Source organism: Equus przewalskii, chromosome 31 (genome assembly GCF_037783145.1).
Source record: "Equus przewalskii isolate Varuska chromosome 31, EquPr2, whole genome shotgun sequence".
NCBI lineage: Eukaryota > Metazoa > Chordata > Mammalia > Perissodactyla > Equidae > Equus > Equus przewalskii.
In genome coordinates, this window is record NC_091861.1 from 28,088,802 (window position 1) to 28,110,168 (window position 21,367).

At 40.5% G+C, this 21,367-nt stretch overlaps 1 protein-coding gene across 13 annotated transcripts in view; it reads left to right on the top strand.

Moving 5' to 3' along the window:
• CAMSAP2 (calmodulin regulated spectrin associated protein family member 2) overlaps positions 1-21,367 on the top strand; it is a 110,437-nt gene that overhangs the window by 63,433 nt on the left and 25,637 nt on the right. For 7 of the 13 annotated variants that reach the window (XM_070602034.1, XM_070602035.1, XM_070602045.1 and 4 more), the window contains 3 exons: positions 9-170; positions 10,571-10,654; positions 21,072-21,213. In XM_070602034.1, the coding sequence (XP_070458135.1) occupies positions 9-170; positions 10,571-10,654; positions 21,072-21,213 (388 nt within the window). Of the gene's footprint in view, positions 1-8; positions 171-10,570; positions 10,655-17,760; positions 17,794-21,071; positions 21,214-21,367 lie in introns of all 13 variants that reach the window. The other 6 variants (XM_070602033.1, XM_070602032.1, XM_070602038.1 and 3 more) reach the window with 1 other exon arrangement.

A 21,367-nucleotide genomic window follows, 5' to 3' on the forward strand; every position in this document is an offset into this window, starting at 1 on the left:
ATTTTCAGAGTGCTCATTTGGCCATGATAGATACCCTAATGATGGCTTACACTGTGGAGATGGTCAGTGTAGAGAAAGTAATTGCGTGTGCTCAACAGTATTCAGCTTTTTTTCAAGCCACGGATCTGCCCTATGACATTGAGGATGCTGTCATGTACTGGGTAAATAAGGTAGGAATATACTCACTTGAGTAAAAATGAGTCTCATAACCAGAAAAAGTGAAACCTCAATTATAGATTGATAGATTGAATGTTTGTGTCTGCCCAAAATTCGTGTGTTGAAACCTTAACCCCCAATATGATGCTATTGGGCAGTGAAGTTTCCGGGAGGTGATTAGGTCACGAGGGCAGAGCCCTCATGGGTGGAATTGATGCCCTTATGAAAGAGAACCGAGAGCTCCCATGTGCCGTCACAGCAAGAAGACGGCCAGGAAGGAGGACCTCACCAGACCCTGAATCTGCCGATGCCTTGGACTGCCAGGCTCCAGAACTGTGAGAAATGCGCTTCTCTTGTTTAAACCATGAGGCTGTGGTGTTTCTGTGCAGCCGTGGAGCAGACTGAGGCACACTCCCCTTACTGCTCTTGTGTAAACCCGAGGCTGTGGGGTTTCTGTGCAGCCATGGAGCAGACTGAGGCACACTCCCCTTACTGCTCTTGTGTAAACCCGAGGCTGTGGGGTTTCTGTGCAGCCGTGGAGCAGACTGAGGCACACTCCCCTTACTGCTTTTGTGTAAACTGCAAGGCTGTGGGGTTTCTGTGCAGCAGCTGGAGCAGACTGAGGCACACTCCCCTTACTGCTCTTGTGTAAACTGCGAGGCTGTGGGGTTTCTGTGCAGCAGCTGGAGCAGACGGAGACACACTCCCCTTACTGCTTTTGCTTTACGTCAAAGTGAAGGCCAAAGTTCTGTCCGTTCCTTAAAATTTCCCGTTCTCTTTTAAGTAAAAAAATACTGTTCACGTGATGAAATAGATTACTGTATATTCTGTAGTATCTATGATTACATTTAGTAATGATTAATTTAGTTCATATCCGATCATTACAAAATTCAGAGCACTCGGAGGAGGGCTCCATACCCTGTGGGTGTTCAGTACATATTTTTTGAATACAAGAATGAAATAATTTTCTCATAATTTCGTGTTAGATGATTCTTAGGTTAGCTTGATGGAGTTGCTTGTAGATTCCTCGTCTTGGAAATTTTAGTGGTGCTGTGATTGGTTATTTGTGCTCTGGAGATGCTTAAATTGTCAGGTTCCCGCTCCCTTTGCCCATTTGAGTAGTTAATTCCTCTCACTTCTCTTTCATTTACAACTGTCATCCCAGAGAAAATGAAACCTTATCAGTGAGCAGGACCTGAGGAGAGCAAGAGAAGATGTATCTTCAGATCCTTCCTTTAATGCTTGCGTGAAGCTAAGTGTAACAACTACTGCGTTCATCATCGTCATCCATAATATCAGTGTCAGTGTAGAAGGCCCAGTTACTACTCTGCCCCTGGAGCTCCTTATTTCTTCATCTTTAGTGATCTTTTTCTCCCCTCCTCCTCAGCTACAGAGAATCCTGGTCACATGTTAGACCTGTTCATTGTCAGAAACTGTGTGCCCTTTACATCCCATTCGTGGACAGTTCCTTCACTTAATCCAATACCCTCTACTGTTAAAAATGTTCAACTTCTCCATGAGTTCCAAACCACTGAGCCTGTTAATTCTCGCAACCTCACTTGACTTCACGTTTCTCCTTTCTGAATTTGGATTCTTGCGAGTACTATCAGTTATTCTGCTTGTTTTTCCTCCCTGTTTCTTATCTGATAAAACCCTGGTTGCGCTCAGTTACCCACCTGATCTCTGAGGTGCACCTGCGGAGGGGAGTGTTGCTGAGGAAATTTCCATGAGGAGTCTGGTTGCACTTTGAATTCGTAAGCTCTCACTTCGGGTGGACACTCGGCACTCACTGCCAGTCTAAGTGTGTCCCTAAGGCGTCGGCTTTTTTCTCCTTTTCGTGGTCGTTGATCTTCTGCTTTACTTCCTCTCACACTTTAATGTGCGTAAAAAGCCCCCGGGAGCTTGTTCAAACTCAGCGTCTGACTCCGCAGATCTAGGGTCGTCATGGCTAAGAAGCTCCAGGTGCTGCTAATGGTGCTGCTCTGTGGACCACACTGTTGCCCCCTCGCTCTTTCATCATCTGATTCTCCCCCCTATTGGATGATTCTCATAAGAATACAAACTTTCTCTCGTGTCTCCCATCCTGAGAAACAGAGCTTCCCCATCCAGACACAGCCCCCTTTCTGTGTGCACAGAAGCTCTCCAGAGTTGTTTCCTGGTTCTTTAGCCTTCTCTCCTCTCCCGTCCCCATCCCACCCTGAAGCCGCTCCTGGGTTCGTCAGCAGAGGCTCCCATTTGGACACATCCAGTGAACACTTTCTGTACTCACCTTAAATTCAGTCTTTACTTCTAAAGCACATGTGACCCTTCTGAAGTTTCTGTGGAAAACCTAGTGTTTACCAAGCCCCCTCTATGTTGGTGGGACTCGAGCCCCACACCGTCTCTCCTGCAATGCAGCCTCCTCAGCCCCCGGCACTTGTTTTCTCCCTGGGCTCCGTGGAGTCTTTTCTGCGCGTGCACAGTTCGGGGCTCAGCCAAGGCTTTGAGGGCAGTGTCGGTGTGGCTTTGCTATCTCCCCCGTTAGTGCTTCCTTCCTTTTCAGGATACTCCTCCTCACTGTCCAGCCGTTCTGACAGTTCCTCGTTCTCCTTTCGTTCCTCGAGCCAACAAGCCTGCAGTTTTCTGCTTGAGTTCTAGCCACTCTGCATGGTGTGGATTGATGGGAAAGCCGTAGACGCATAGATTTCACTCAGTGTGTTCCTTTCTTTCAGGGTTTAAATCCTTTCCCATTTCTACTTCTGGTTGCTCTCCAGGACCTTCACCAGTTGCTTTCTGTGTGCGAGCTTCGTGTGACATGTGCTGTTCCACTATTGCTAGAACCAGAACTCTCAGAGGATCTTTTTACAGGGTGACTTGTATCGTGTGATTCCTTTGCTAAAACTCTTCAGTGGCTTCATTTTACACTTAAAGTGCGAAGTTTGCCTTGGTCTACAGAGCACCATATAGTCAGACCCCTGTGTGCCTGTGTCCTGGGCTCATGGCCACTGTTCTTTCTCACTTGTCTCACTTCTTTCCGGCTGTATGGCTCACCTCGGAGCCTTTGAACAGGATGTCTCCTGTTTTTGGCAGCTCATCTCCCAGCTTTGTGTGTTTCTTCTGTTCCATCATTTCTCAGTTTAGGAAGCACTTTTTTCTCACAACCTTATCTAAAGTAGGCACATATCAACTCTTATTTCTGCTACAACACTCTGTTTCTTTCCTTCATAGCACTTTTCAGACTTTCTAATTACTTTACTTAATCATTTAAACAAACTGGAATAATGTATGTGAGGACAGATGCTATGCCCCCCCCCCTTTTTTTTTTTTTAGTTCTCTTCCCTAGAGTAGGGCCGCGTTTGGCAAAGAGCTGATGTTTAACAAATAAAAGAGAGAGTTTAAGCTACAGAATTAGAACTTTGAGAATATACAGAAGGATAAGGAAATCACTTAATTAGGAATGTTCAGCACTTTTATGAGTCATATCTACCTTATTTGTTTTTTGGGGGGTTTTTTGAGGAAGATTAGCCTTGAGCTAACATCCGCTGCCAATCCTCCTCTTTTTGCTGTGGAATACTGGCCTTGAGCTAACCTCTGTGCCTCTACTTTAATATGTGGGACGCCTGCCATAGCATAGCTTGATAAGCAGGTGTAGGTCTTTACCTGGGGTACAAACCGGTGAACCCTGGGCCACCGGAGCGGAACGTGCGAACTTAACCGCTGTGCCACTGGCCTGGCCCCCCGTTTGGTTTTTTTTTTTTTTTTTTTTTTTTTAAAGATTTTATTTTTTCCTTTTTCTCCCCAAAGCCCCCCGGTACATAGTTGTGTATTCTTCGTTGTGGGTTCCTCTAGTTGTGGCATGTGGGACGCTGCCTCAGCGTGGTCTGAAGAGCAGTGCCATGTCCGCGCCCAGGATTCGAACCGACGAAACACTGAGCCGCCTGCAGCGGAGCGCGCGAACTTAACCACTCGGCCACGGGGCCAGCCCCAAAGATTTTATTTTTTCCTTTTTCTCCCCAAAGCCCCCCGGTACATAGTTGTGTATTCTTCGTTGTGGGTTCCTCTAGTTGTGGCATGTGGGACGCTGCCTCAGCGTGGTCTGACGAGCAGTGCCATGTCCGCGCCCAGGATTCGAACCGACGAAACACTGGGCTGCCTGCAGTGGAGCGCGCGAACTTAACCACTCGGCCACGGGGCCAGCCCCATGTTTGGTTTTTAGATTAAGTTTGAAACCATTTGATTCAACCTGCACCTCAGGGTATTTTTTCTTGCCCCTTTCTACCAATACCAGCTTCATTATTTGTTCAGTCATTATGACTTTGCCGTTGCCTCTCAGATTTAGCATGTATTTGTTCCTTTTGGCTCTTACCTTGGCTCATCCTAACCCAGTTGCTTTTCCTTCTGGATAATACATCCACAAGTATAAAAGAAATATACCATAGAAAAATGGGAATAACATGGCTAAAATAGTTATCAGCATTATTGGCTGAAAATGAATTTAAATTTAAAAAAATCAAAATCACAGAAGACGAGATTATACTGAATGACTAAATTGTGTAGGGGTACACAGAAGTTGACTGCATGAGCCTTATATTATCTGGCCCTGCCTCTTTCCAGTTTCATCTTGTAACTCGTCTCTTGGGGTTCACCATGGCCCAGCCACACTGTTGTCTCAGTTCCTCAGACACACCAAGATTTTCCCACCATAGGGCTTTTGCTTGTATTTTTTATTGTCTGTCTGGAATGCTCTTTTCTCTGTTTTTATCGTGACTAGCTTCTTCTCATCCTTAAGTCTCAGCTTAAAGTTACCTTTGAAGGAGGCCTTCTCTGATACAGCCATCCTTTCTGGAGTAAGTCTCCCTGTCCCCCTTACTTTCTCCTCACTTCTTTATTTATCTATAGCTCTTCTTACAAATTGCATTTTTTTTGTGTGTATGTATCTTTTACCCTTTCTTTTTGGTCTTATCTCCCGTGCTTCATGAGGACAGGGACCATTCTGGATTTATATATTGTATTACCCCTAGCCTCTTAATACAGTATCTGGCACAGAACTGGCATTCAGTAAATAGCTATTCAGTGTGTGATTAAATAAATGAAGAGTAGTTTAAAATGTTAATTTGTGATCAGTTTCCTTTTTGGATAGAATCAGATAAAAACTTTTAAAAAAGTCATGAAGATATTTGCAAACTGATAGAACAATTACAACTACCTGACTATGAATTAGAAAGTATTTCTTTTTTAACTTTAAAAAAAGAGAGAATGAAAATACTAAAAACAAACCAGCAAACAAAAGTTATAAAGTTTCCCAGGTTTTGGTCCTGTCACTACCCCATCCCTAAGGCTTACACACACAATTGGTAAATGGACCAAAATACTTCCAAGATGCATGGAAGTTATAAAATTGCCTTGTAATACATACATTACTAAGACAGAAAATACTAGTGATTTGGCAACATGTCAGGTTAAAACTACAACCCTTCTTATTAAAAACACCTGCACATGTTTGATAAAATATGATTAGAAAAGTTGATACTACAGAGCTGAGCTTTAAAGAAAGAAAAGGGACTTCTCAGATGCCAGAAGCCGAGTGGAGAATGAAAGTCTTGGTGGCCCTCTCAGGGGAGTATGGAGCTGATCCTGCAGTTTTATAAGTCAAGTGGACACAAGAGAATGCCTTAGTTTTGCCTGTTATGGGAAGTTGAAACCGTGACCTCTGTTTAGACCCACGAAGTGAAGACCCATGAAAAGTTGTGCCCTCAGTAAAAGGGAGAGCATCAGCCAGGATGTCTTTGCTTTAAGTGTCAGAAGACACAACTAAAAGTAGCTGAAGGGGTTTATTATCTCACATGGCAGCATATGTGGAGGTAGGGCATGTCCAGGGTTAGCTAATTTAGGGGCTCAGCATCAGCATCAAGAATGCAGGGCTTTGCATCCTGTTGTTCTGTCACTCTGAGCTATGTATGAGAGTTGTATAACGGCAGCAGTGGTTCCAGACATCGTATGCAGTCGTGGTAGTATCCAGCAAAGATGAGAGAGTCTTCTGGACCCTTCGGTTAGCAAGGAAAACCTTCTCCAGAAGGTCCCCCCCAGGAGGTCCCATTGAGTAAGATGAGGTCTCATGCCTGTACCTAAACCACCCTCTGGCAAGAAGCATGAGACTGTCGTGATCATCGTAGGCTGATTGTGAGTCTCCCTCTGGGGCTGGGAAAGAGGCCTCCTTAACTGAACCTACGGGAGGATGAGCACTAAACTCTGCTTCTGATGCAAGGAAGAAAGAGGGAGAAAGCAACAGGTTAACAGAAGGACTAGTGCCAGGCCAGTGGTATCTTTCTGCACCTGGCAGAGAAGCAGATGTGTAAGGTTGCTCTGAGAGTTCACTTGCACACCCAGAGCCCTAGGGGTCTCCCAGCCGTGGGGGGTTGGTGGGGGTGGGCCTCTCCTGCAGATGTGGGAGTGCTGACCATCAGAGTTGACGAGGCGCCTGAGGAAGAAATCTTCACATATCAGAGTCAGCAGACGTGACAGACGAGAACTTCAGATAGCAGAAGACTCGGAAAAAGACTGCAAAATAAATGTTTAAGGGACTGAAAACAAAACATGAACTAAAAACCATAGGAAGGAGTAAGGCACCCTGGAGGGCATAATGGAAAAAGAACCAAATATAACCCAGAATGAAAATTTTCAGTCATTTGAAAATCAAAAATTTAAGTAGACGATTAGACATAGTTGAAGAGGGAGTTAGTTAACTGAGAGGAAATTACCCAGAATGAAGCCCAGAGAGGTGAGATGGAATGTGTGAAACCAGGGTGAACAAGACAGGCCAGTAGCCGAGTGGCAATTCCAGAAAGAGATTAACAGAGAAGTGAGGAGAGAAGATATTCGAAGAGATGATGGATGAAATTTTTCTACACTTGATGAAAGATAAACTTTCAAATTCAGGAACCACAGTGAATTCCAACCAGGATAAATGAAAACAAATTCACTCCAATACGTATAGTAATAAAACTGCACATCTCCAAAGATAAAAGGCTGACAGTGGACTTCTCAGCAGTAATAGTTGAAGCCGGAAAACAGTGCAGCAGAATCTTCAAAGTGCTGAAGAAAAATAACCATGAACTAGAGTTCTGTCCCTTTCATTCAGGATTAAGGTGAAATCAAGCTTGGTTCAAACAAAGAAGGTAGTTTATCACTCAGACCTTTGCAGAAAGAACTGAGAGGCTGTACTTCAGGGAGGAAGAAATCGAACCTGGAAGGAAGGACTGGGATGTAGGAAGCAATGAGATAAAAAGAGAAATTGGGATCCATGGGTAACTCGTGTTGTGAAAAACCATAATAATGTCTGATTTTGAGGCCCATAAGAAGAAACAACTATAATTCTAGGTAAAATAACATGACAGATGAGAGGCGGTGATTTGAATTAAAGCCTTTCTGAGGTTTTTATATTGTTCAGGAGGAAGGCAAAAATATTGACTAACTGTAGACTTATATTAAGGCAAGGGTACACATTACTATGTTGTATTTTAAAATGAAAAACTTTAAATAAAAGGTAGTGTATATTTTAAAGTTAATGGGTTTTTTAATTAATATGTGATTATAGCAAATATATGTTTAACTAATTCATACTGCTAGAGCCAACTATTTGTTATGTTGTTCTCGAATTCATTAGTCCTCAACACTTGTTCAGGTGATGGCCTGTTTCTCAGTCATGGTGAGCGCTTGATACATTCCTTTAACTTTTATCCTTGAGTTGTACAGAGAGTGTCATGATTCAACTTGAGTTGTAGAACTTTCTACCAGCATTTGGGAACTGGTTTCAGTCACTAAGCTAATTATTTCGTTTATCTGTCTTGTGTACCCAAGTAGGTTAAGTCACTTGAATTGACATCATGTCGTGTAGTTTTCTTGTATTCTCCCTATGATGAAAGTTAATGTTATCAACATGTAAAATTTTCTTGTGATTTTGGTACTTTGGATGATTTTTACCATTACATCAGCTTAAAGTATTTTGATTAGGATTTATTAAAGCCCTTATAGACATTTAACTATCTGATGTTACTTTGGGATATATTTCTTATAAATAATGGCAGTAGTTTCTATTCATGGAGTATGCTATGTGTTATGTACTTTACTTGGTACATTTTATACATTTTCTCTTTTATTCTCTGTATTAAGTGTTGTGGTGTAATAATTACCTCAAACTTAGATACTTAAAACAACACACTTTTATTACCTCAGTATTTATTTATTTACTTGCTTATTTTTATTATCTCAGTATTATCAATTTCTGTGGGTTCCAAATCCAGGCATTGCTTAACTGCATCCTCTGTCTCAGAGTCTCTCACAAGGCTGCAGTCAAGGTATTGGCCAGGCTTGGGGTCTTATCTGAAAGTTTTATTTTTTTAAATTTTTTTCTTTGAGGAAGATTAGCCCTGAGCTAACATTTACTGCCAACCTTTCTCTCTCTCTCTCTCTCTCCCTATTTTTTTTTTTTTTTTTTTGGCTAAGGAAGATTGGCCCTGAGCTAACATCTGTGCCCATCTTCCTCTACGTTATATGCGGGACACCTGCCACAGCATGGCTTGACAAGCAGTGTTGTAGGTCTGTGCCTGGATCTGAACTGGTGAACCCCAGGCTGCTGAAGCGAAGGGGGACTGCTGCGCCACCAGGCCAGCCCCTTATCTGAAAGTTTGACCATGGAGTCAGCCACTTCTGAGCTTGTTTGGTTGTTGGCAGGGTTCAGTTCAGGCATTGGACCCGAGGGCCTCAGTTTCTTGCTGGCTGTTGGCTGGAGGTGGCCTCAGTTCCCTGCCATGTGGGCCTCACCACAGGGCAGCTCACAGCACGGAGCTGGCTTCATCAGAGCCAGCGAGAGAGTCAGCCGGTAATGTGGACAGCACAGTGTTACGTAACGTAACCACAGGAGTGATGTACTGTCACCTCACTTGCTTGTTAGGAGCGAATCACAGGGCCTGCCACTCTCAGGGCGATCCTTGGGGACTGTCTTAGAGCCAGCGTCCCTCAGACCACTCTGTGATGTAGGTTTCCTTCATACCAGCAGATGAGGCTCAGGAATATCAAGACATTAAGCTGACAGCTTGAAAGTGCAGGTTTTGCGTCAGACTCAGGTCTCTTCTAACCCTCCTGTCTCTTAGAGAGAGTGTTTTACACAGCCAGCTTGGTGACCTCGGGTTAACTGAGAGATCTTAGAGCGTTGCGTCTTTGAAAGCCCAAGTCATTCTCTCGATTAAATGCCCTTGACACCTGGGACATGTCATGGGTGAAGAAGACCCAGTAACTATCGTTCATTCCATTCATCGTAAATTAAAACTCTCCAGTCATTTGTTTAGCCACTGAACTGAATTTTAGACAGTAGAGGAGTTTAGAAAGTTATTGATTTTGTTTAGAGTTATCGTGGTTGATAATGGCAGTTAATACTTTCTAGAGTGCCGTGATTAATTTGAACTTTATTATTACTAGAGTGACCCTGAAATCATTAACTCAAAATCTGGAATTGCCTAAACTGGCCTTAAGAAATATTTTATGCATTAGATAGATTGTTTCTTAACCTTTTTGGATTATGGACTATTTGCATTAGATAGATTGTTTCTTAACCTTTTTGGATTATGGACTATTTGCACAGTCTGATAAGAGACAAATTAGACCTTCTCCCAAAAAGTTCCCGTATGCAAAGATTTTTCATGTGTTTTAACTATGTCCCTAGGACCACACTAAAAACGACTGGTGATCCGGGGACATGTCTATGAAATCACAGCTTAAGAATTTGATTCAAGGTGTTTTCTGTTGATAATGAAACATTAATTTTAGGAAAAATAGTTTTCGTTTGTTAGTTCTAAAAGAGATTGTAAAATTTTTTCTAAAGTTTTATTGCTTCCTAAGCATTAAAACTGAAGGTACTGAGTACCTTTTTTTCTCTAGCACTCCAGCCGTTCCTGACACATAGTAGTATTTGATAAATTAGTGAATTAACTTTAGAATATCAAATAAAACACCTGTAAAATACTTGTTTGTTTTTTGGTGAGGAAGATTGGCCCTGAGCTAACATCTGTTGTCAGTCTTCCTCTTTTTTTTCCTTTTTTTCTCCCCAAAGCCCTCTAGTACATAGTTGTCTATCCTAGTTGTAGGTTCTTCTAGTTCTGCTGTGTGAGACACTGCCCCAGCGTGGCTTGATGAGCAGTGCAAGGTCCATGCCCAGGATCCGAACTGGTGAACCCCAGGCCGCCGAAGTGGAACACTGAACCCCACCACTTGACCATGGGGCCAGCCTTTAAAACACAGTTTTGCGCTTGGGAAAATGGAGTTCTCTTCATTTGAGTAGTACTGCTATTTGACAGCAGAGGTCTGACTATAGGCATTTTAAGCTGCATGTTATGTTATTATATTTGAATATAAATTCAAATGAGTGTTTTTATATTTTAAGGTAAACGAACATTTGAAAGATATAATGGAGCAAGAACAGAAGTTGAAAGAACATCACACGGTTGAGACTCCAGGAGGTCAAAAGGTATATATTTCAAAGAAAAAAAGGTGCCTTTACGAAACTCTTATCTGTGTTCACATATTTGTATTGTTTTGGGAAAGGTTAATAACCGTGGTCATTAAATTGTTTTTTGGTTAACTGTACCCTAGAAAGCCGTCCCATAAACCCCAAGTGAGTAGGAATACAAAATGAAAGTTAATTGGATGATGGGGTTTAGGAAATCTTGGTAATGACTAGAGCTCAATTTCTGGGGTTCTTTTGGCAAAAATAACAGTTGTGTCTTTGTTCTGTAAAATATGTGAAACAGCAAGAAAACAGTTTTCAATGTGTCAGCCTTATAATGACTTGTAATAAGCCCAGCCTTTAAAGGAATTGTGAGTTATCCATATGGTTGGTTATTCTGTGAAGAAGGAAGGAACAGTAACTTGGATTCATTCTTTAAAAATTCTTGAACATACTTTTAGAGTTTTCTTCTTTGCAAATTTATTTGTGTTTGTCACATACTAAGACCAAAGTATATTTTCTACCTTATAGTATATCTTCTATCTTTTAAAATGTATTATAGTGAGAGCCCTTTAAGTATGTTGTATAACATTTGAATTGAGGTGTAAGATAGATTATTCAGAGACCTTGTTTTCCTTTAGGGTTATTTTAATTCTCATTATTATACAGTACTTCTTTGCATTTTGGGCTAATGCTACTAGTTATTGATACTTCTATACGGAAGAAAGAGAAGAAAGGAAGGAAAGGGACTGCTGTTTTGTGTGTTATCAACTTCAATGGAACAGTTTTCTGGAAGACTACCTAAAATTTTGTCTGAATTTGATGTTTTGGGATCGCCGTGATTTCCCTCGTTCAGCTTACTGACTAGCTCCTCAAAATACTATCCCCGCCTGATCCTTCCTCTTAACTTTGTTGGCATCCTTTCCCCACAGGTAAATCGGAATGGCGATCTCTTTCCCATTATCCCAGGTTGTGTGCCATTTCCCTGCCTTTAACTGACTTCTGTCCCTGTCCCGCCCCTCTCTCTTTCCCCGCTTCTGTCCTGTTAGGTGCCCTCCCTTTCTCTTTCCACCCAGAGCATTTGAGCTGAAGCCTTTGCCTTGGAGCTGTATGTAATCTTGCCCTGCGATTTTGCTCCTGGCTCTCATCAGGAATAAGGTTCAGATGGGGTCATCCTAAGTTGTAACACTAATGACCTTTCTCCACAGAAATCTTATTATATATAATGATTAAATTCTGTAGTATTGCTTACACCTTATGAACTAAATGGGGGTTTTGTATGCTGGCATAGGACCTAATAAACATTATTTCTACAGGAAAAAAAGCCATTTGTATTCCAGACAACCCGATTAAGTGACCTTTACAAAAAACAAACTCTATGGAAGCTAGACGCTACTTGTGTTACACTGCTTTGACTTTTTCATACCACTTAGCCCCACGCAATTGCACATATTAACCTCACAATCAGTATTTGCTGAGTGAGTGAGTGAATAAATGAATAAATGAACGTGATTCACTTGTAACTATTTGGATTAGGACACATTTTTACTTCAGCACAAACAGCGTTTACACCTTCATTTGCAAATGAATTTTATCATTTTTCCCATTGTTAGAGTCTTCTTGAAAATAAGTGTTAATTTCACATAGTCTTACTGCAGAGTACAGGTGTCATCATGATGAAGAAACACATGGTCACAGCATAAACTAGGGAAAGAAATTCTCATTTGAACTACTTGATTTGGCTGGAAATATAATCATTTCATTCTTAATTTTTATTTCTGTAAAAGCAAAATCCTTGATCCTGTCTTCTTTTGGGGATGAGAGATAGAATGACATGTTCTTTCTTGTTGCTGTACTGTTGGTAAGAAGTTGCCACGCCTTCCGCCTCCTTCAGCCAGCTTTCCTGGTGGGGCACATCAGATGCCCGGCCCCGGTGTCTGTTACCCAGCTGTAGACGGAGCCGTGGCCTTGGATGGTACTGTGTCTTCCCTTTTGTCCTTTTCCAGCTATTCTCAGCTCAGATGTCCAATAGAATTTATTTCATGAAACTTCTTTTTGCACCCATCTTCTTTGTAAAATGTGTGCATGTCTTGAGGAATACTTGCACTGTATATAGTGTTGGGCCAAAATTAAGATTCCAAAGATATTTTTTTAGATTATTAGATCTTCTGATGATATATTTCTGGTTGTTGGATAGGTTGGTATCCTAAGATGAAGGCATTTTAAATAGTGCCATGTCCTAGGAAAAAAAATTTTTTTTTCTTTTGAGGAAGACTGGTCCTGAGCTAACATTCACTGCCAGTCCTCCCCTTTCTGTTGAGGAAGACTGGTCCTGAGCTAACATCTCTGCCCATCTTCCTCTACTTTATATGTGGGATGTCTGCCACAGCGTGGCTTGCCAAGTGGTGCCTAGGTCCGCACCTGCATCTGAACTGGCAAACCCTGGGCTGCTGAAGCAGAGTGTGCCAACTTAACCACTGCACCACTAGGCTGGTCCCGGAAAATTTTTTGTTTAAACAGTCTGCTAATGTTCTTTTCTTTTCTTTTTTTTTTTTCAGTTGCTCTTTTTGCTTCTGATAATCCTTTTGATTCTAAAGTAGGATGTCCAGTTAAATTTGAATTTCAGATAAACAACAGATAATTTTCTGGTGTAAGTTGCATGAGCATCTTGTTATTTTTATTTGCTAAGTCCAGCAACCCTCCTTTAAAGATCTCTCAATTTTATAGCCAAGGGCAGTAAGTCCAGCATTCGTTCTCTTAAAAAGCTTGTATGAAGTGCTCTGGTCAAATGAGTCCTGGGCTTGCAGTCAGGGTAGTTCTGCCACTCACTAGCTTCTTGACCTTCACAAAGGCACTTGACCTCTCTAGGCCTCATTTTCTTTATCTGTAAAAATTTGAAGATTGGCTTAAATGGCTCCTGAATTTTATGACTGAGACCATTCTCAAATCTTTCCTTCTCGGTATATTAGGAAATGTTAAGGGACTCAGAACAAAAGCTTAGTGAAAATAAGAAGTTGGTTATCGTAAACTTTTCCTATACATAAGTGTACGTGTTACTAGTAGATGTATGACAACTGGGAGTCAGGGGCCTAAGCAGCCTTCTAGAGGATGCCAAACTTGAACTGGGCCTTAGTAGGTTTTACGATATTTGCAAAGGAGGGCACTAGTCAGAGAGAATAACATGAGCGAAGACACTAAGTTGCAAGGAAAAGGCACATTTGGGAATTAGTGAGGACACCACTTGGAATGTTTTTGAAAGGGCTGTGAGGGGCCGGCCCCGTGGCCGAGAGGTTAAGTTCGCATGCTCGGCTTTGGTGGCCCGGGGTTTTGCTGGTTTGGATCCTGGGCACAGACATGGTACCGCTCATCAGGCCATGCGGGAGTGGCGTCCCACAGAGCACAGCCAGAGGCACTCACAACTAGAATATACAACTATGTATGGGGGGCTTTGGGGAGAAGAAGAAGAAGAAGAAGAAGAAGAAAAGATTGGCAACAGATGTTAGCTCAGGTGCCAATCTTTAAAAAAAAATCAAAAAGAAGGAGCTGTGAATTCATAGGTTTGTATTCCTGAGTTTATAGTACTAACTATGTAGAGTGAAGTTTGTTTCTGACAATATTAAAGATACACGTCTATTCAGTGTAACATTTGCCACTTTTAAGAGAGAAATGTTTGTGAGGTGTTTCACAGAGGGCTGGGATTTGCATGAAGGAATTACCTCTGGAGAAAAGGTACTCGCTGGGCTTTAATTGCTTTTCATTTAGAGGATAGTCTCAAAATAGATGGCAGTTTCCCCAGTGAGGCAGTAGGGGAATGCTTATGTATCTTGGCTTGATTACCTCAGCCCATGTGAATTTCCACCTTGACCGAAGTTCCTTAGCAATTAACAGGTATAACCCACTTTTTTTAAAGAAAATAACCTTCCATTTCTTCAAACAGTACCTAAGATACTATTTGAGAAAAGGCTTCTGCAGTCAGATATATTTGGGAAATGCAGCTAGTTTGTGCCCCTCTAAGAATGTTACAGTCCATTTTAGTACCTAAGAAGCCTCTGTAGCTGTTGCCCAAACATGTTTGATCTTTGAACTCTTTATGAGTGACATCTACTGATATCCAATAGAATTAGTGTTCTTGGGAGCACACTTTGGGAAACATGGTTTGTAACCTATAACTTTGCAATTGATTAAGTTGTCTGTTTCGTACACATGTAAATACATAAAACACACATTTAGTGTTCTAATATCATGCATCGTTGATGGATATATCATTTGGTTTGACTCAGGTTTACTTTGGTTTCCTTTTTCATACCGTTATATCAGGTGAATAGTTGGAGAGACTTCATCTGCCTAAATTAGATCATTTTGTAAGAATTCTACTCCCAAGGTTCTGTTCTGTAATTCCACTTTATTCCTTTGTGGACTTTAGTCAGTGCTAATGCCTCTCTCTTTACGGCGTTGCCAACGCTGTCATGGTCATCTGCTCACCCTCGCTGGTAACACAGCACCTCGGTCTAGAATGTGTCCTATTGGGCTAGGAACTCATTTAGTCAAGTTAAATGAGGAATTTGGCATTTTAAACATTTTTTAAATTCAGAGACAGTACCATGATTTTTTTCCTCCAAGCAATATTTTATAAAGATGATTTGGCCTGAAGGGAGTTAGATGTTAATGGCTGTCCTAGTACCATGATTTTCATCTCTGCCTGAGAGTACCATAAAAGTTAGCTCTCTCCATGGTGGGTGCATTTGGACACAAGAATCTGCGGAGGTTTGGGTCGGTGTGGACTTAGAACTTTTTAAGAACCTTTGCTTTGAAATATTTCAGACTTAAGAAAAGTTATAAGAATGGTAAGAAGAACCCTATATATACTCTCTACCCAGATTCATTAATTTAACATTTTGCCACCTTTGCCTTCTCTCTGTATGTATGTATATGTGTATATATATTTGTACTCTCACATATATATTCCTCACAAACACATATACATGTAAATTTTCCTGAAACATTTGAGAGAGGGTTGCATACATCATGCCCTTCACCCCTTAATACTTCAATGTGTATTTCCTGAGAACAAGGCTGTTCATTTACGCAACCACAGTACAGGTAATTTAATGTCAGTATAGTACTTGGATCAGACGTACAGCCTATATTCCAATTTTGGCAGTTGTTCCAGTTGTACTTTGTAATACTTTTTTCCAGTACAAGATCCAGTCCAAGATCACATAATGTATTTAGTTGTCATTTCTCTAGTCTTCTTTAAGCTGGAACAGTTCCTTGGCTTTTTTTGTTGTTTGTGATCTTGACATTTTTGAAGAATACAGGTCATTTTCTTAGAATCTCTCTCAGTTTGGGTTTTTCTGATACTTTCTCATAATTAGATTAAGGTTGTGCTTTTTAGACTAGAACACTGTGGAAATTGTGTCCTTCTCACAGTATTATGTCCATTTGCCCCTGCTGGATGATGTTCGTTTTGATCAGTTGGTTAAGATGTCCAGTTTCTTGAGTGCATGGTGATTATTTTTCCTTTTATAAGAAGTAATTTGAGAGGAGATGCTTTGAGACTGTAAATATCCTGTCTCTCTTCAAAGTTTCCTTCACCCTAACTTTTTGAAGCATGAGTTTATAAGCATGAATAGTATATTTATTTGTTCTTTTAGCAGATTTACTTTTTTAGTCATATTTCCTTCAAATAGCCAATCTGTATGGTTTTCCTTTTTCCTCTAAAAGGATTGATGTCATGAATTTAGGTCAGTGGAGAGGTGGCAGGAGGAAGGCAGGCCAGAGCAGTCGGAATTAGTAAAAAGTCCTGTTGAGTATTTTACAAGAAATGTAGAGTAACTTGAACCATTAGAGACTCCTTTGCATGTCTCCTGTTTTGAGTAGTCCACAATAATGTCTTGTCATCACTTTCTATTTAATGGATTTTTCTAGTCTCAAAAATGAGAAAACTCCTGTTTTTGAGATTTCTTTTCTTCATTGGGAGCCCTGATCCATTCTCAGGAACTTCCTGCTCTTTGGTTCTGCTCTTGCCCTTTTTATGGCCGTTATAACTGCAGCTGCCAACAACTTCTGGTTAAATGAGAGATTAAAATACAACAAAATTATTAGGGTTAGTCTTCCTGATGCAATAAGAACAATTTATTCAGGATGTTACCTCTTAAGGGGAAGCTGATATTTTTCAGATTCTTGAGGTGACGTTTTTCTGGTTCTTGAAGTTCTTTAAAATACCTTATATTATTTTTCCAAATAATCTTGTTTTTACTGTTAATTTATGTAGGAAAAGCTTTCTACGTAAAAGTTGAATATGAATTTTGACTCAGACCCCATTTCGTTTGGTTCACTGCAACAAAAATTTATTTGGGGCTGCCAGAAATTGTGCTAAGAAATAGGAAGATAAAGTCACAAATTATTAATTTACGTTATCTGAAATCATGGGTTTATTATATTCATCTTTTTAAAGAAGTAAAATTATATTCTTTGGGACTCCTAGATACTAAAACTAATGACATTTATATTCTCTTTATGTAAGTAGCCACTTGCTTTAGAAACTCTGTAAAAATCTTAACTGGTAAGAATTGCCAACTAGTTTTTTTCCCCATTAATTAAAAGAAATTCTTTATATAGTTGAAAGAAAAGATTGTCTTGTTCAAGGCTACACTGCTATTTGCTTTATCCATGTGCTTATTGATAAGTCATCCTTCTTTTCCTTTTGGGAGAATACTGCCTCATCAGACTTGGTCTACTAATATCTAAGAATTATAATGATTGCAAGTCCAGCTCTAGAATCTTTCTACTTCCCTATTTTTTGTGATATAGATTTTTTTTTACTATGATGTGTGATTCCAGAACTCGGAAATAAAATTCTTTGCTGCCAAAGTATACAACATACCCTGAGTATCCTAAAAATGAATTTCTATGCTGGGAGGGGAGAAGAGGGGCGGAGGAGGTGGTGGTGTTTATCATTAGAAACCAATATATTTTAAACTAAAGTATTAATTAGCATTTAAAAAATGTTATGAGAACTATAAACGTGGAACTGGAACTTTACTGTCGCTTGTTGATTGAAGATGGTGCTGATGGATTTTCCGTTTCCCTTTTGCTTTCCCTTTTTCCCGCTGCCTCCTTTGAAGTCTCCCTCCAAATGGTTCTGGAAACTGGTCCCAGTAAGTGTGCCGCTGCTTCCGTTTGCTCTCCAGGACTGTAACCGCAGATGCTGGTGTTGTGTCTTGCTGGTGTAGTCATTTCATGTCTTTCTGCTAGTCACTGCATAGAGATGGGATTTTAAGGTATTTGATCATAATGTAAAATAAAAAGGTAAAATCTAGCCACAGTTTGGATTAGAAGCTTTAAAAATAGTAAAGCATAAGCATCCTTTCACTAATTGTGTCAGTGTTCACAGACCATCAGTAACTAGGTAAAAAAAAGTATGACATAGATTCTCATTGGTTTCAATAACTTTACTAAAAGTGAATATGAATTGCATGCATAAATTATTTGTATTTTAAATTATCTCTTTTTGAAAGAATCATTTCCTTTTCAGCCTGAATTGTAGGGGACACTGTGTGTGTGACAGAAAAGTGACAAATTCTCCGTATCCTCACCAGACTTGAAGGGTTGATCTTTCAAGATTAAATCTGGGGGGTTAGACCACTTAAGTATTTTACACCCTCAGAAATAAAAATGTAATATAGAAATACACCATAATGTTGAAAGATAGAAAATCTGATGCCCCTTTTAAGCGCCAGGTTTCTCAGTTTGTAGAAGGAGCAGAGAATGTTTTCGTGCAGCAAGTTTGGAAAGCACCTAGCACGTTCGAGTATAAAAGACTCTAACTTTCATGAACTGCAGATGAACTTTCTGGTAGTTGTCCATGACCTGATACATCTTCTAGGATATAATTTTAGGAAAATGTTTGGCATGCCACTCAAATCTCTGATTGCCTGTTCTAAAGCATAGACATTTATTGCTAAAGCCTTATAGAGTGCTGTGCGCGCATGCACACACACACGCCTTGTATAGAAGTGCTGCTTGGCAGAGAACCGCATAGAACAAACCACACAGTTCAGTTCTTTGTTCCACGGCCCTGGGCGCTCAGCTCAGTCCAGTTCAGATTGTAGGCTGAAAACAAGCTAGTCCTAGAGATCTGGGACGTTAGGGACGGAATCCGGCCAATTGAGAGGATTTCCAAGAAGGGAGACTGTTTTGTTTCTAGCTGGCCAAAGAAAGGAGTGTGAGGATGTGGAACTGTGCTTGCCAGATGTGAGAAAGGTAGCCTCTGGCCAGACGATGCTACTGGTTGGTTTCTTTTTTCTTTCTCTCCCCTCATGTCTTCTCTTTTTTCATGGTTGATTTTTAAACTGTCTGCTAGCAGTGAAGTGAGGAAGTTTTCTAAGGATTATAGAAAGATCAATAATCAATTAAAGAATTTGTAATTTTTTTCTGAATGTGGGTACTTCCCGAGTTTGGAATATACTGTTAAATGCAGATGTCTAGCCCGCACTGACAGTAAGAACACGCTCCTGAGAATCTTCAAGAGGAAGAACGTTCCATGGCTCTTGTTCTCGGTGGCTGGTGGGAGAAACAGGAGTAGATGTCTCCTCCACGAGTGCATGTGCTTTCTGAGGGATATCATGTAAAGCACTGCCAAATGTTAAATTTTCTCTTTCAGTAAATTGTTTTTCTATTTTTACTCTCACAGAAGTACTTTATTTCATAATGATATTTTAATTTTAAAATATAGAGATGACCAGATTAGATGGAGTTAGAAGAAAAATTAGTTTGATTACTTTAAAAAAAAAACTATTTAAATATCTGTAAGCAATATAGTGGTGAATTTTGCTAATAAAACGCTTCAGCATGCATCTTCATTAAGTTGTCAGCATTATCTTTCTTGGCTTTGGGAGAGCTGCTAGCTAATACCAGCCCCCCTTCAGTTACTGCTTCCTGTGTGCCCAGCAGTGTGCACAGCACCTGCTGTCTGTCATCTCATGTCGTCCTCCAGTGGTCCTGTGAATTAGGTGCTGTGATTATCCCCATTTTACAGATGGGGCACACTGAGAAAGGAGGTGTAAGTAACTTGTCCAGGATCACAGAGCTCGCAAGTGGCACAACTGGGATTTGAACCTAGGCAATCTGACTCAAGAGCTGGTTCTTTTAATCATGGAGTTTTGTAGCTTGTCTCATTTTTAGAGAACTGTCTTTATAAATTTGTATCCAGTCACACCAAGCAGTCTTGAAAAAACAAAAGTTTCTCCTGTTTTTCTGAGGGGAGGAGAAGCCCTTCGACTTGCTCTGCTACTGGTTAATGAAACCTCAGTTGGGAGGGTTTTTTTCAGTTTCAGAGTTGTTCCACTTTATTTGCATCATCATTAACATTCAAATGATAAGCCAGAATATCTTGGTGATATTATTCCAGTTCCTCAAAGTGATGTTTTTTATCACCAAATTTCCTTTAAGAATAGTATCATGTTCTTCTCCCTGCTCTCCAATTTTGATAACTCTTGTACTTGCTTCTGCTCGAGTAGCACTGTTGCCCTTTCCTTATAAGAACTCTCAGTCTTTCCGCAGAAGAACTTGTGGCCTCAATTCAGTCTAACATCAAAGCAAATGAATTTTATCATCTACACAAGGGCAGAACTGATGATTTGGATGCAAAGTTCAAAATCCATTTTGTGATCTTTTTATATTTAAATAGTTAGACTAAATGTCATTTCATGTAAATTAGCAATATAATATTTAAGTACTTAGCTTCGAAACTGTAGTACTGTTGCCCCTTGTTTAAGTTTGGTAAAGTGATGTCTGGCACAGTTGTCCCTCTCATCCACGGGGATACGTTCGAAGACTCCCAGGAGATGCCTGAGACTGCACGTGGTACTGGGTTCTCTGTGTACTGTGGCTTTTCCTGTGTATGCATACCTGTGATAAAGTGAGATTTATAAATGAGGCAGTGAGATTATAAATGAGTAAGAGATTAACGACAGCAACAATAAAATAGCATAGTTATAACAATACAGTGTAATAAAAGTTAGGTGCATGTGGTCTCACTCAGAATATCTTACTGTACTACACCCACACTTCTTGTGATGGTGTGAGATGGTCCAGCGCCTGCATGATGAGATAAGGGGAATGACGAGGAAGGGGGACTTAGCTAACGTTAGGCTGCTGTTGACCTCTTTCTGTCTGTATGTCAGAAGGAGGATCTTTGGACGTCATGTTGTTGATAGAATAGTTGGATGTCAGGAGCAGATGATGTCTGTGGTTGACTGGGGTAACTGAAACTGTGGATGGGGGGTCTCACGTATTATTTAAAAAGGAGGATATTGGTGAGTAGTTCTCATTCTCTTGACTTATATTTTATTACTGATGCATTAGAATCTACAATACTGGTTTTTTCCTGTATATTGTTTAGTACTTACTTATTTTCATCTTTTTTGTATTGTAGGCTCGTTATAGAAAAGAGCAGACATTGCTGAAGCAACTGCCTTGCATTCCGTTGGTGGAAAATTTGTTGAAAGATGGTACAGATGGCTGTGCTTTAGCTGCCCTTATTCATTTCTACTGCCCTGGTGTGGTCAGGTTAGAGGGTAAGTGTTCCAGTGAAATATTTCTGAACTATAGATGGTAAGAAGTATTTAAGACAACAATGTTTAGTAAGTAATAAAGGTGTTTTTAGAAGGAACATTTACGTATAATCCTGAGGAAGAGAGTTGAGTAAAGTAGTGCTTGGTTTCTGAGTCT